The 14,357-nt window shown below is 36.6% G+C and overlaps 1 protein-coding gene across 1 annotated transcript in view; it reads left to right on the top strand.

The window, feature by feature from the left end:
* Window positions 1-14,357, top strand: part of mst1 (macrophage stimulating 1) — a 170,023-nt gene that overhangs the window by 105,241 nt on the left and 50,425 nt on the right. The window contains exon 11 of the mRNA XM_038810834.1: window positions 13,541-13,677. Coding sequence (XP_038666762.1) covers window positions 13,541-13,677 — 137 coding nt within the window. The remainder of the gene's footprint in view (window positions 1-13,540; window positions 13,678-14,357) is intronic.

Raw genomic sequence — 14,357 nt, 5'->3', positions numbered from 1 at the left:
ATTGCTGGGATTAGTGTTAATCACAGTCACTATGTATATTGCTGGGATTACTGTTAATCACAGTCACTATATATATTGCTGGGATTACTGTTAATCACAGTCACTGTGTATATTGCTGGGATTACTGTTAATCACAGTCAATATGTATATTGCTGGGATTACTGTTAATCACAGTCACTATGTATATTGCTTGGATTACTCTTAATCAAAGTCACTCTGTATATTGCTGGGATTCGTGTTAATCATAATCAGTATGTATAATGCTGGGAATAGTGTTAATCACAGTCACCATGTATATTGCTGGGATTAATGTTAATCACTGTCACTGTGTATATTGCTGGGATTAGTGTTAATCATAGGGACTGTATATATTGCTGGGATTACTGTTAATTACAGTCACTATGTATATTGCTGGGATTACTGTTAATTACAGTCACTATGTATATTGCTGGGATTAGTGTTAATCACTGTCACTATGTATATTGCTGGGATTACTGTTAATCACAGTCACTACGTCTATTGCTGGGATTACTGTTAATTAAAGTCACTATGTATATTGCTGGGATTAGTGTTAATCACAGTCACTATGTATATTTCTGGGATTACCGTTAATCACAGTCACTATGTATATTGCTGGGATTAGTGTTAATCACAGTCACTATGTATATTGCTGGGATTACTGTTAATCACAGTCACTATGTATATTGCTGGGATTACTGTTAATCACTGTCACTATGTATATTGCTGGGATTACTGTTAATCACAGTCACTATGTATATTGCTGGTATTACTGTTAATTACAGTCACTATATCTATTGCTGGGATTAGTGTTAATCACTGTCACTATGTATATTGCTGGGATTACTGTTAATCACAGTCACTATGTATATTGCTGGTATTACTGTTAATTACAGTCACTATATCTATTGCTGGGATTAGTGTTAATCACTGTCACTGTGTATATTGCTGGGATTAGTGTTAATCATAGGGACTGTATATATTGCTGGGATTAGTGTTAATCACAGTCACTATGTATATTGCTGGGATTAGTGTTAATCATAGGGACTGTATATATTGCTGGGATTAGTGTTAATCTCAGTCACTATGTATATTTCTGGGATTACTGTTAATCACAGTCACTATGTATATTGCTGGGATTAGTGTTAATCACAGTCACTGTGTATCCTACTGGGATTACTGTTAATCACAGTCACTATGCATATTGCTGGGATTACTGTTAATCACAGTCACTATGTATATTGCTGGGATTGGTGTTAATCACAGTCACTATGTATATTGCTGGGATTACTGTTAATCACAGTCACTATGTATATTTCTGGGATTAATGTTAATCACAGTCACTCTGTATATTGCTGGGATTATTGTTAATCACAGTCACTCTGTATATTGCTGGGATTAGTGTTAATCACAGTCACTGTGTATATTGCTGGGATTACTTTTAATCACTGTCACTATGTATATTGCTGTGATTAGTGTTAATCACTGGGACTGTGTATATTGCTGGGATTACTGTTAATCACAGTCACTATGCATATTGCTGGGATTATTGTTAATCACAGTCACTATGTATATTGCTGGGATTACTGTTAATCACAGTCACTATGCATATTGCTGGGATTATTGTTAATCACAGTCACTATGTATATTGCTGGGATTACTGTTAATCACAGTCACTATGCATATTGCTGGGATTAGTGTTAATCACAGTCACTATGCATATTGCTGGGATTATTGTTAATCACAGTCACTGTGTATATTGCTGGGATTACTGTTAATCACAGTCACTATGTATATTGCTGGGATTAGTGTTAATCACAGTCACTCTGTATATTGCTGGGATTACTGTTAATCACAGTCACCATGCATATTGCTGGGATTACTGTTAATCACAATCACTATGCATATTGCTGGGATTAGTGTAAATCACAGTCACTATGTATATTGCTGGGATTACTGTTAATCACAGTCACTATGCATATTGCTGGTATTAGTGTTAATCACAGTCACTATGTATATTGCTGGGATTACTGTTAATCACAGTCACTATATATATTGCTGGGATTACTGTTAATCACAGTCACTGTGTATATTGCTGGGATTACTGTTAATCACAGTCAATATGTATATTGCTGGGATTACTGTTAATCACAGTCACTATGTATATTGCTTGGATTACTCTTAATCAAAGTCACTCTGTATATTGCTGGGATTCGTGTTAATCATAGTCAGTATGTATAATGCTGGGAATAGTGTTAATCACAGTCACCATGTATATTGCTGGTATTACTGTTAATTACAGTCACTATATCTATTGCTGGGATTAGTGTTAATCACAGTCACTGTGTATATTGCTGGGATTGGTGTTAATCACAGTCACTATGTATATTGCTGGGATTAATGTTAATCACAGTCACTATGTATATTGCTGGGATTACTGTTAATCACAGTCACTGTGTATATTGCTGGGATTTGTGTAAATCACAGTCACTATGTATATTGCTGGGATTACTGTTAATCACAGTCACTATGTATATTGCTCGGATTACTGTTAATCACAGTCACTGTGTATATTGCTGGGATTAGTTTTAATCACAGTCACTATGTATATTGCTGGGATTAATGTTAATCACAGTCACTATGTATATTGCTGGGATTACTGTTAATTGCAGTCACTATGTATATTGCTGGGATTACTGTTAATCACAGTCACTATGTATATTGCTGGGAATACTGTTAATCACAGGCACTATATATATTGATGGGATTACTGTTAATCACTGTCACTATGTATATTGCTGGGATTACTGTTAATCACAGTCACTATGTATATTGCTGGGATTACTGTTAATCGCAGTCACTATGTATATTGCTGGGATTACTGTTAATCACAGTCACTATGTATATTGCTGGGAATACTGTTAATCACAGGCACTTTATATATTGATGGGATTACTGTTAATCACTGTCACTATGTATATTGCTGGGATTACTGTTAATCACAGGCACTTTATATATTTCTGGGATTACTGTTAATCACAGGCACTATGTAAATTGCTGGGATTAGTGTTAATCACAGTCACTGTATATATTGCTGGGATTACTGTTAATCACAGTCACTACGTCTATTGCTGGGATTACTGTTCATCACAGTCACTACGTATATTGCTGGGATTACTGTTAATTACAGTCACTATGTATATTGCTGGGATTACTGTTAATCACAGTCACTGTGTATAATGCTGGGATTAGTGTTAATCACAGTCACTATGTATATTGCTGGGATTAATGTTAATCACAGTCACTGTGTATATTGCTGGGATTACTGTTAATTACAGTCACTATGTATATTGCTGGGATTACTGTTAATCACAGTCACTGTGTGTATTGCTGGGATTACTGTTAATCACCGTCACTATGTATATTGCTGGGATTAGTGTTAATCACAGTCACTGTGTATATTGCTGGGATTACTGTTAATCACGGTCACTGTGTATATTGCTGGGATTAGTGTTAATCACAGTCACTGTGTATATTGCTGGGATTACTGTTAATCACAGTCAATGTGTATATTGCTGGGATTATTGTTAATCACAGTCACTGTGTATATTGCTGGGATTACTGTTAATCACAGTCACTATGTATATTGCTGGGATTACTGTTAATCACAGTCACTATGTATATTGCTGGGATTACTGTTAATCACAGTCACTATGTATATTTCTGGGATTACTGTTAATCACAGTCACTATGTATATTGCTGGGATTACTGTTAATCACTGTCACTATGTATATTGCTGGGATTACTGTTAATCACAGTCACTACGTCTATTGCTGGTATTACTGTTAATCACAGTCACTATGTATATTGCTGGGATTACTGTTAATCACAGTCACTACGTCTATTGCTGGGATTACTGTTAATCACAGTCACTATGTATATTGCTGGGATTACTGTTAATTACAGTCACTATGTATATTGCTGGGATTACTGTTAATTACAGTCACTATGTATATTGCTGGGATTACTGTTAATTACAGTCACTATGTATATTGCTGGGATTAGTGTTAATCACAGTCACTATGTATATTTCTGGGATTACCGTTAATCACAGTCACTATGTATATTGCTGGGATTAGTGTTAATCACAGTCACTGTATATATTGCTGGGATTACTGTTAATCACAGTCACTGTGTATATTGCTGGGATTACTGTTAATCACAGTCACTATGCATATTGCTGGGATTAGTGTTAATCACAGTCACTATGCATATTGCTGGGATTATTGTTAATCACAGTCACTGTGTATATTGCTGGGATTACTGTTAATCACAGTCACTATGTATATTGCTGGGATTAGTGTTAATCACAGTCACTCTGTATATTGCTGGGATTACTGGTAATCACAGTCACCATGCATGTTGCTGGGATTACTGATAATCACAGTCACTATGCATATTGCTGGGATTAGTGTTAATCACAGTCACTGTGTATATTGCTGGGATTACTGTTAATCACAGTCACTATGCATATTGCTGGGATTAGTGTTAATCACAGTCACTATGTATATTGCTGGGATTACTGTTAATCACAGTCACTATATATATTGCTGGGATTACTGTTAATCACAGTCACTGTGTATATTGCTGGGATTACTGTTAATCACAGTCAATATGTATATTGCTGGGATTACTGTTAATCACAGTCACTATGTATATTGCTTGGATTACTCTTAATCAAAGTCACTCTGTATATTGCTGGGATTCGTGTTAATCATAATCAGTATGTATAATGCTGGGAATAGTGTTAATCACAGTCACCATGTATATTGCTGGGATTAGTGTTAATCACAGTCACTCTGTATATTGCTGGGATTACTGTTAATCACAGTCACTGTGTATATTGCTGGGATTTGTGTAAATCACAGTCACTATGTATATTGCTGGGATTACTGTTAATCACAGTCACTATGTATATTGCTGGGATTACTGTTAATCACAGTCACTGTGTATGTTGCTGGGAGTAGTTTTAATCACAGTCACTATGTATATTGCTGGGATTACTGTTAATCACAGTCACTCTGTATATTGCTGGGATTACTGTTAATCGCAGTCACTATGTATATTGCTGGGATTACTGTTAATCGCAGTCACTATGTATATTGCTGGGATTACTGTTAATCACAGTCACTATGTATATTGCTGGGAATACTGTTAATCACAGGCACTATATATATTGATGGGATTACTGTTAATCACTGTCACTATGTATATTGCTGGGATTACTGTTAATCACAGGCACTATATATATTGATGGGATTACTGTTAATCACTGTCACTATGTATATTGCTGGGATTACTGTTAATCACAGGCACTATATATATTTCTGGGATTACTGTTAATCACAGGCACTATGTAAATTGCTGGGATTAGTGTTAATCACAGTCACTGTATATATTGCTGGGATTACTGTTAATCACAGTCACTACGTCTATTGCTGGGATTACTGTTAATCACAGTCACTATGTATATTGCTGGGATTACTGTTAATTACAGTCACTATGTATATTGCTGGGATTACTGTTAATCACAGTCACTGTGTATAATGCTGGGATTAGTGTTAATCACAGTCACTATGTATATTGCTGGGATTAATGTTAATCACAGTCACTATGTATCTTGCTGGGATTAGTGTTAACCACAGTCACTGTGTATATTGCTGGGATTACTGTTAATTACAGTCACTATGTATATTGCTGGGATTACTGTTAATCACAGTCACTGTGTATATTGCTGGGATTACTGTTAATCACAGTCACTATGTATATTGCTGGGATTAGTGTTAATCACAGTCACTGTGTATATTGCTGGGATTACTGTTAATCACGGTCACTGTGTATATTGCTGGGATTAGTGTTAATCACAGTCACTGTGTATATTGCTGGGATTATTGTTAATCACAGTCAATGTGTATATTGCTGGGATTATTGTTAATCACAGTCACTGTGTATATTGCTGGGATTCCTGTTAATCACAGTCACTATGTATATTGCTGGGATTACTGTTAATCACAGTCACTATGTATATTGCTGGAATTACTGTTAATCACGGTCACTGTGTATATTGCTGGGATTAGTGTTAATCACAGTCACTGTGTATATTGCTGGGATTATTGTTAATCACAGTCAATGTGTATATTGCTGGGATTATTGTTAATCACAGTCACTGTGTATATTGCTGGGATTACTGTTAATCACAGTCACTATGTATATTGCTGGGATTACTGTTAATCACAGTCACTATGTATATTTCTGGGATTACTGTTAATCACAGTCACTCTGTATATTGCTGGGATTAGTGTTAATCACAGTCACTGTGTATATTGCTGGGATTACTGTTAATCACGGTCACTGTGTATATTGCTGGGATTAGTGTTAATCACAGTCACTATGTATATTGCTGGGATTACTGTTAATTACAGTCACTATGTATATTGCTGGGATTACTGTTAATCACAGCCACTATGTATATTGCTGGGATTACTGTTAATCACAGTCACTATGTATATTGCTGGGATTACTGTTAATTACAGTCACTATGTATATTGCTGGGATTACTGTTAATCACAGCCACTATGTATATTGCTGGGATTACTGTTAATCACAGTCACTATGTATATTGCTGGGATTAGTGTTAATCACTGTCACTATGTATATTTCTGGGATTACCGTTAATCACAGTCACTATGTATATTGCTGGGATTAGTGTTAATCACAGTCACTCTATATATTGCTGGGATTACTGTTAATCACAGTCACTGTGTATATTGCTGGGATTACTGTTAATCACAGTCACTATGTAGATTGCTGGGATTACTGTTAATCACAGTCACTATGTATATTGCTGGGATTACTGTTAATCACTGTCACTATGTATATTGCTGTGATTACTGTTAATCACAGTCACTATGTATATTGCTGGTATTACTGTTAATTACAGTCACTATATCTATTGCTGGGATTAGTGTTAATCACTGTCACTATGTATATTGCTGGGATTACTGTTAATCACAGTCACTATGTATATTGCTGGTATTACTGTTAATTACAGTCACTATATCTATTGCTGGGATTAGTGTTAATCACTGTCACTGTGTATATTGCTGGGATTAGTGTTAATCATAGGGACTGTATATATTGCTGGGATTAGTGTTAATCACAGTCACTATGTATATTGCTGGGATTAGTGTTAATCTCAGTCACTATGTATATTTCTGGGATTACTGTTAATCACAGTCACTATGTATATTGCTGGGATTAGTGTTAATCACAGTCACTGTGTATCTTGCTGGGATTACTGTTAATCACAGTCACTATGTATATTGCTGGGATTACTGTTAATCACAGTCACTATGTATATTGCTGGGATTACTGTTACTCACAGTCACTATGTATATTACTGGGATTACTGTTAATCACAGTCACTGTGTATATTGCTGGGATTACTGTTAATCACAGTCACTATGTATATTGCTGGGATTACTGTTAATCACAGTCACTGTGTATATTGCTGGGATTACTGTTAATCACAGTCACTATGCATATTGCTGGGATTAGTGTTAATCACAGTCACTATGCATATTGCTGGGATTAGTGTTAATCACAGTCACTCTGTATATTGCTGGGATTAGTGTTAATCACAGTCACTGTGTATATTGCTGGGATTACTTTTAATCACTGTCACTATGTATATTGCTGGAATTAGTGTTAATCACTGGGACTGTGTATATTGCTGGGATTACTGTTAATCACAGTCACTATGTATATTGCTGGGATTAGTGTTAATCACAGTCACTATGTATATTGCTGGGATTACTGTTAATCACAGTCACTGTGTATATTGCTGGGATTATTGTTAATCACAGTCACTGTGTATATTGCTGTGATTACTGTTAATCACAGTCACTATGTATATTTCTGGGATTAGTGTTAATCACAGTCACTCTCTATATTGCTGGGATTACTGTTAATCACAGTCACCATGCATATTGCTGGATTACTGTTAATCACAGTCACTATGCATATTGCTGGGATTAGTGTTAATCACAGTCACTATGTATATTGCTGGGATTACTGTTAATCACAGTCACTATGCATATTGCTGGGATTAGTGTTAATCACAGTCACTATGTATATTGCTGGGATTACTGTTAATCACAGTCACTATATATATTGCTGGGATTACTGTTAATCACAGTCACTGTGTATATTGCTGGGATTACTGTTAATCACAGTCAATATGTATATTGCTGGGATTACTGTTAATCACAGTCACTATGTATATTGCTTGGATTACTCTTAATCAAAGTCACTCTGTATATTGCTGGGATTAGTGTTAATCACAGTCACTATGTATATTGCTGGGATTCGTGTTAATCATAGTCAGTATGTATATTGCTCGGAATAGTGTTAATCACAGTCACTGTGTATATTGCTGGGATTATTGTTAATCACAGTCACTGTCTATATTGCTGGGATTACTGTTAATCACAGTCACTATGTATATTGCTGGGATTACTGTTAATCACTGTCACTATGTATATTGCTGGGATTACTGTTAATCACAGTCACTACGTCTATTGCTGGGATTACTGTTAATCACAGTCACTATGTATATTGCTGGGATTACTGTTAATCACAGTCACTACGTCTATTGCTGGGATTACTGTTAATCACAGTCACTATGTATATTGCTGGGATTACTGTTAATTACAGTCACTATGTATATTGCTGGGATTACTGTTAATTACAGTCACTATGTATATTGCTGGGATTACTGTTAATTACAGTCACTATGTATATTGCTGGGATTAGTGTTAATCACAGTCACTATGTATATTTCTGGGATTACCGTTAATCACAGTCACTATGTATATTGCTGGGATTAGTGTTAATCACAGTCACTGTATATATTGCTGTGATTACTGTTAATCACAGTCACTGTGTATATTGCTGGGATTACTGTTAATCACAGTCACTATGTAGATTGCTGGGATTACTGTTAATCACAGTCACTATGTATATTGCTGGGATTACTGTTAATCACTGTCACTATGTATATTGCTGGGATTACTGTTAATCACAGTCACTATGTATATTGCTGGTATTACTGTTAATTACAGTCACTATATCTATTGCTGGGATTAGTGTTAATCACTGTCACTATGTATATTGCTGGGATTACTGTTAATCACAGTCACTACGTATATTGCTGGGATTACTGTTAATTACAGTCACTATGTATATTGCTGGGATTACTGTTAATCACAGTCACTATGTATATTGCTGGTATTACTGTTAATTACAGTCACTATATCTATTGCTGGGATTAGTGTTAATCACTGTCACTGTGTATATTGCTGGGATTAGTGTTAATCATAGGGACTGTATATATTGCTGGGATTAGTGTTAATCACAGTCACTATGTATATTGCTGGGATTAGTGTTAATCTCAGTCACTATGTATATTTCTGGGATTACTGTTAATCACAGTCACTATGTATATTGCTGGGATTAGTGTTAATCACAGTCACTGTGTATCTTGCTGGGATTACTGTTAATCACAGTCACTATGCATATTGCTGGGATTACTGTTAATCACAGTCACTATGTATATTGCTGGGATTACTGTTAATCACAGTCTCTATGTATATTTCTGGGATTAATGTTAATCACAGTCACTCTGTATATTGCTGGGATTATTGTTAATCACAGTCACTCTGTATATTGCTGGGATTAGTGTTAATCACAGTCACTGTGTATATTGCTGGGATTACTTTTAATCACTGTCACTATGTATATTGCTGTGATTAGTGTTAATCACTGGGACTGTGTATATTGCTGGGATTACTGTTAATCACAGTCACTATGTATATTGCTGGGATTACTGTTAATCACAGTCACTGTGTATATTGCTGGGATTATTGTTAATCACAGTCACTGTGTATATTGCTGGGATTACTGTTAATCACAGTCACTATGTATATTGCTGGGATTAGTGTTAATCACAGTCACTCTCTATATTGCTGGGATTACTGTTAATCACAGTCACCATGCATATTGCTGGGATTACTGTTAATCACAGTCACTATGCATATTGCTGGGATTATTGTTAATCACAGTCACTATGTATATTGCTGGGATTACTGTTAATCACAGTCACTATGCATATTGCTGGGATTAGTGTTAATCACAGTCACTATGCATATTGCTGGGATTATTGTTAATCACAGTCACTGTGTATATTGCTGGGATTACTGTTAATCACAGTCACTATGTATATTGCTGGGATTAGTGTTAATCACAGTCACTCTGTATATTGCTGGGATTACTGTTAATCACAGTCACCATGCATATTGCTGGGATTACTGTTAATCACAGTCACTATGCATATTGCTGGGATTAGTGTTAATCACAGTCACTATGTATAATGCTGGGATTACTGTTAATCACAGTCACTATGCATATTGCTGGGATTAGTGTTAATCACAGTCACTATGCATATTGCTGGGATTATTGTTAATCACAGTCACTGTGTATATTGCTGGGATTACTGTTAATCACAGTCACTATGTATATTGCTGGGATTAGTGTTAATCACAGTCACTCTGTATATTGCTGGGATTACTGTTAATCACAGTCACCATGCATATTGCTGGGATTACTGTTAATCACAGTCACTATGCATATTGCTGGGATTAGTGTTAATCACAGTCACTATGTATAATGCTGGGATTACTGTTAATCACAGTCACTATGCATATTGCTGGGATTAGTGTTAATCACAGTCACTATGTATATTGCTGGGATTACTGTTAATCACAGTCACTATATATATTGCTGGGATTACTGTTAATCACAGTCACTGTGTATATTGCTGGGATTACTGTTAATCACAGTCAATATGTATATTGCTGGGATTACTGTTAATCACAGTCACTATGTATATTGCTGGGATTAGTGTTAATCACAGTCAATATGTATATTGCTGGGATTACTGTTAATCACAGTCAATATGTATATTGCTGGGATTTCTGTTAATCACAGTCACTCTGTATATTGCTGGGATTAGTGTTAATCAAAGTCACTCTGTATATTGCTGGGATTCGTGTTAATCATAGTCAGTATGTATATTGCTGGGAATAGTGTTAATCACAGTCACCATGTATATTGCTGGGATTAGTGTTAATCACTGTCACTATGTATATTGCTGGGATTACTGTTAATTACAGTCACCATGTATATTGCTGGGATTACTGTTAATCATAGGGACTGTTTTTTACTGGTATTAATGTTAATCACAGGGACTGTGCATATTTCTGGGATTACTGTTAATCACAGGAGCTGTGTATATTATTAAGATTTATGTTAATCACTGGAACTGTTTATATTATTGGGATTAGTGTTCAACACAGGGACAGCATATATTACTGGGATTTGAGTTAAACACAGGACTGTGTATATTACTGGGATTAGTGTTAAACAGAGGGACTGTACATATTACTGGTGTTAGTGTTCAGAACAGGGTCTGTGTACATTTCTGGAATTACTCTTAATCACAGAGACTGTATATATTACTGGACTTCATGTTAATCACAGGGGTTGTGTATACTACTGGGATTCATGTTAGTCACAGGGGTGATGTATTTTGCTGGGATTGGTGTTAATCATAGGGACTGTGTATATTACTGGGATTAGTGTTAATCACAGGGACTGTGTACAATATTGGGCTTCATGTTAATCACGCAGACTGTATATATTACTGGGATTAGTGTTAATCACGGGACTGAGGTTAGTGTTAAACACACACCTAGTGTTACTCTATTACTAGGGTTAGTGTTAATCACAGTAACTGAGTGCCACTAGTTAGTGTTAATCACAGGAACTGTGCATATTACTTGTGTCAGTGTCAATTACAGGAACTGTGTATACTACTGGAACTAGAGTTAATCACAGGGACTATGTATTAATGGAGTCAGTGTTAATCTCAGGGTTTGTGTATTTCCTGCATCAGTGTTATTCACAGGAACTGTATATATTACTGGGGTTTGTGTTAGCTATAGGGTCTCTGTATTACTGGGATTGGTGTTGATCACAGGCAATGTTTTACTGGGATTAGAGTTAATCACAGGGTCTATGTATTACTGGGGCATTGTTACTCACGGGGTCTGTATATTACTGGGATTAGTGTTAATCGCTGGGTTTGTGCGTTACTGGGTCAGTGTTAATATCAAGGGCTGTGCATTTCCTGTGTCAGTGTTAATCACAGGGATTGTGAAAATTACTGGGAGTAGTGTTAATCACAAAGTCTGTGTGTATTACTCGTGTTTGTGTTAGTCAAACGGACTTTGTATTACTGATGTTGGTGTTAATCTTATGGACTGTGTATTACTGGGGTTAGTGATAATCACAGGGACTATGTATTGCTGGGGCCATTGTTAATCACAGGGACTGTATATTACTGGGGTCAGTGTTAATCTCAGGGGCTGTGTATTGCCTGCATCAGAGTTAATTGCAGAGATTGCATAAATTACTGGCAATAGTGTTAATCACTGGGAGTGTGTGTATTACTGGGGTTAGTATTATTCACGGAGACTGTGATTAATACTGTGTATTATTACCGGGATTGAGTTTGGCTTGTTGCTGTATAATACTGGTGATGTTTGTATCTTCAGGGTTTATGTTTATTAGTGGGACTTGAATCAATTTCAGCATTGCTGTACATTACTGAGATTATTGTTCAATGTGTATTAATCACAGGGATTGTCTTTTTCCTGCATTAGCATTAATCACAGGGACTCTGTATTGCTGGGGTTAGTGTTAGTGTTAGTCACAGGAATTGTGTATTTCAGGAGTTAGTATTAATCAAGGGACTGTGTATTACTGAGATCTTTGTTAATCCCAGGGACTGTCTTTTTCCTGCATTAGCATTAATCACAGGGACTCTGTATTGCTGGGGTCAGTGTTAATCACAGGGATTTGAGGTATTAATGAGATTAGTGTTTACCTCAGGAATTTTGTGAATCACTGGGATTAGTGTTAATCACAGGGACTGTGTATTACTGGGGTTGATATTAATCACAGGGACTGTATATATTACTGGGATTAGTATTAATCACAGGGAATGTGTATATTGGTGGGATGTGTTAATAATAGGGATTCTGTATATTGCTTGGTTTAATATTATCATTGACACTGGAAATATTATTGGGATTTACGTTAACTTCATATAATGTGCCTATTATTGGGAGTAATGATATTCTGAGGGATTGTATTATTACCGGGATTGAGTTTGGCTTGTTGCTGTATAATACTGGTGATGTTTGTATCTTCAGGGTTTATGTTAATTAGTGGGACTTGGATCAATTTCAGCATTGCTGTACGTTACTGAGATTATTGTTCAATGTGTGCTCTGTATTGAAGAGAATAGAATGACATTTTCCTTTCAATCCTTTCCCATAGAGTCACTCCGACGACCCACCCGAATGCTGGACTGAGGGAAAACTATTGTCGAAACCCTGATGGGGACAGTCACGGACCCTGGTGTTACACCACTAATCCCAAAGTGCAGTGGGATTATTGCGCCATCCGTACCTGTGGTAAGAGAGAAACTGTTGTTCCTCACAGGCTGAAAGTGGATTGGAGATTCCAAGCATCTGTTCCCAATATAATACTACAGCTGTAAGCACAGGGCAAATGTAAACAAATGCACAGCTAGCATCGCAGAGTACAGGCAAATTGTTATATACAGAACATTGTTTTCACAATACAGCCACAGAGATAGTGCCGCACATTACAGGCACAGTAATACTGTCCCACATTATAGCCACAGAAATAGTGCCACACATTACAGGCCCAGAGATACATTACAGAGACAGTCTCACAAATTGCAGGTGCATAGGGGCAAAATCCTGGAATTTCTTCCCTAACAGCATAGTGGGTGTACCTACACCTCAAGGACTGCAGTGGTTGAAGAAGGCAACTCACCACCACCTTCTGAAGGGCACCTAGGGATGGGCAATAAATACTGGCCTAACCAGCGACACCCACAACCCGTAAATGAGTTAAAAAAAAGATAGCCAGCCACAGTACAGAGACAATGGACAATTTAATGGGACATAAACAGAGCCCCATTTTGGGCACATTTAGCAGGGTGTTTCTTGGCCCCTGTAGCGCTGAGAAAGACTCCTTGGTGTCTAGGCCTCAGTGAGGAACACCCTGCTGAGGCTGCACTTCAATCATTTCCTGCACTGGTGGGCCCAGGCCCGACCAGATTAAA

The sequence above is a fragment of the Scyliorhinus canicula genome, chromosome 11, assembly GCF_902713615.1.
Source record: "Scyliorhinus canicula chromosome 11, sScyCan1.1, whole genome shotgun sequence".
Lineage (NCBI taxonomy): Eukaryota > Metazoa > Chordata > Chondrichthyes > Carcharhiniformes > Scyliorhinidae > Scyliorhinus > Scyliorhinus canicula.
This window is presented reverse-complemented; position numbering and strand designations above follow the sequence as displayed.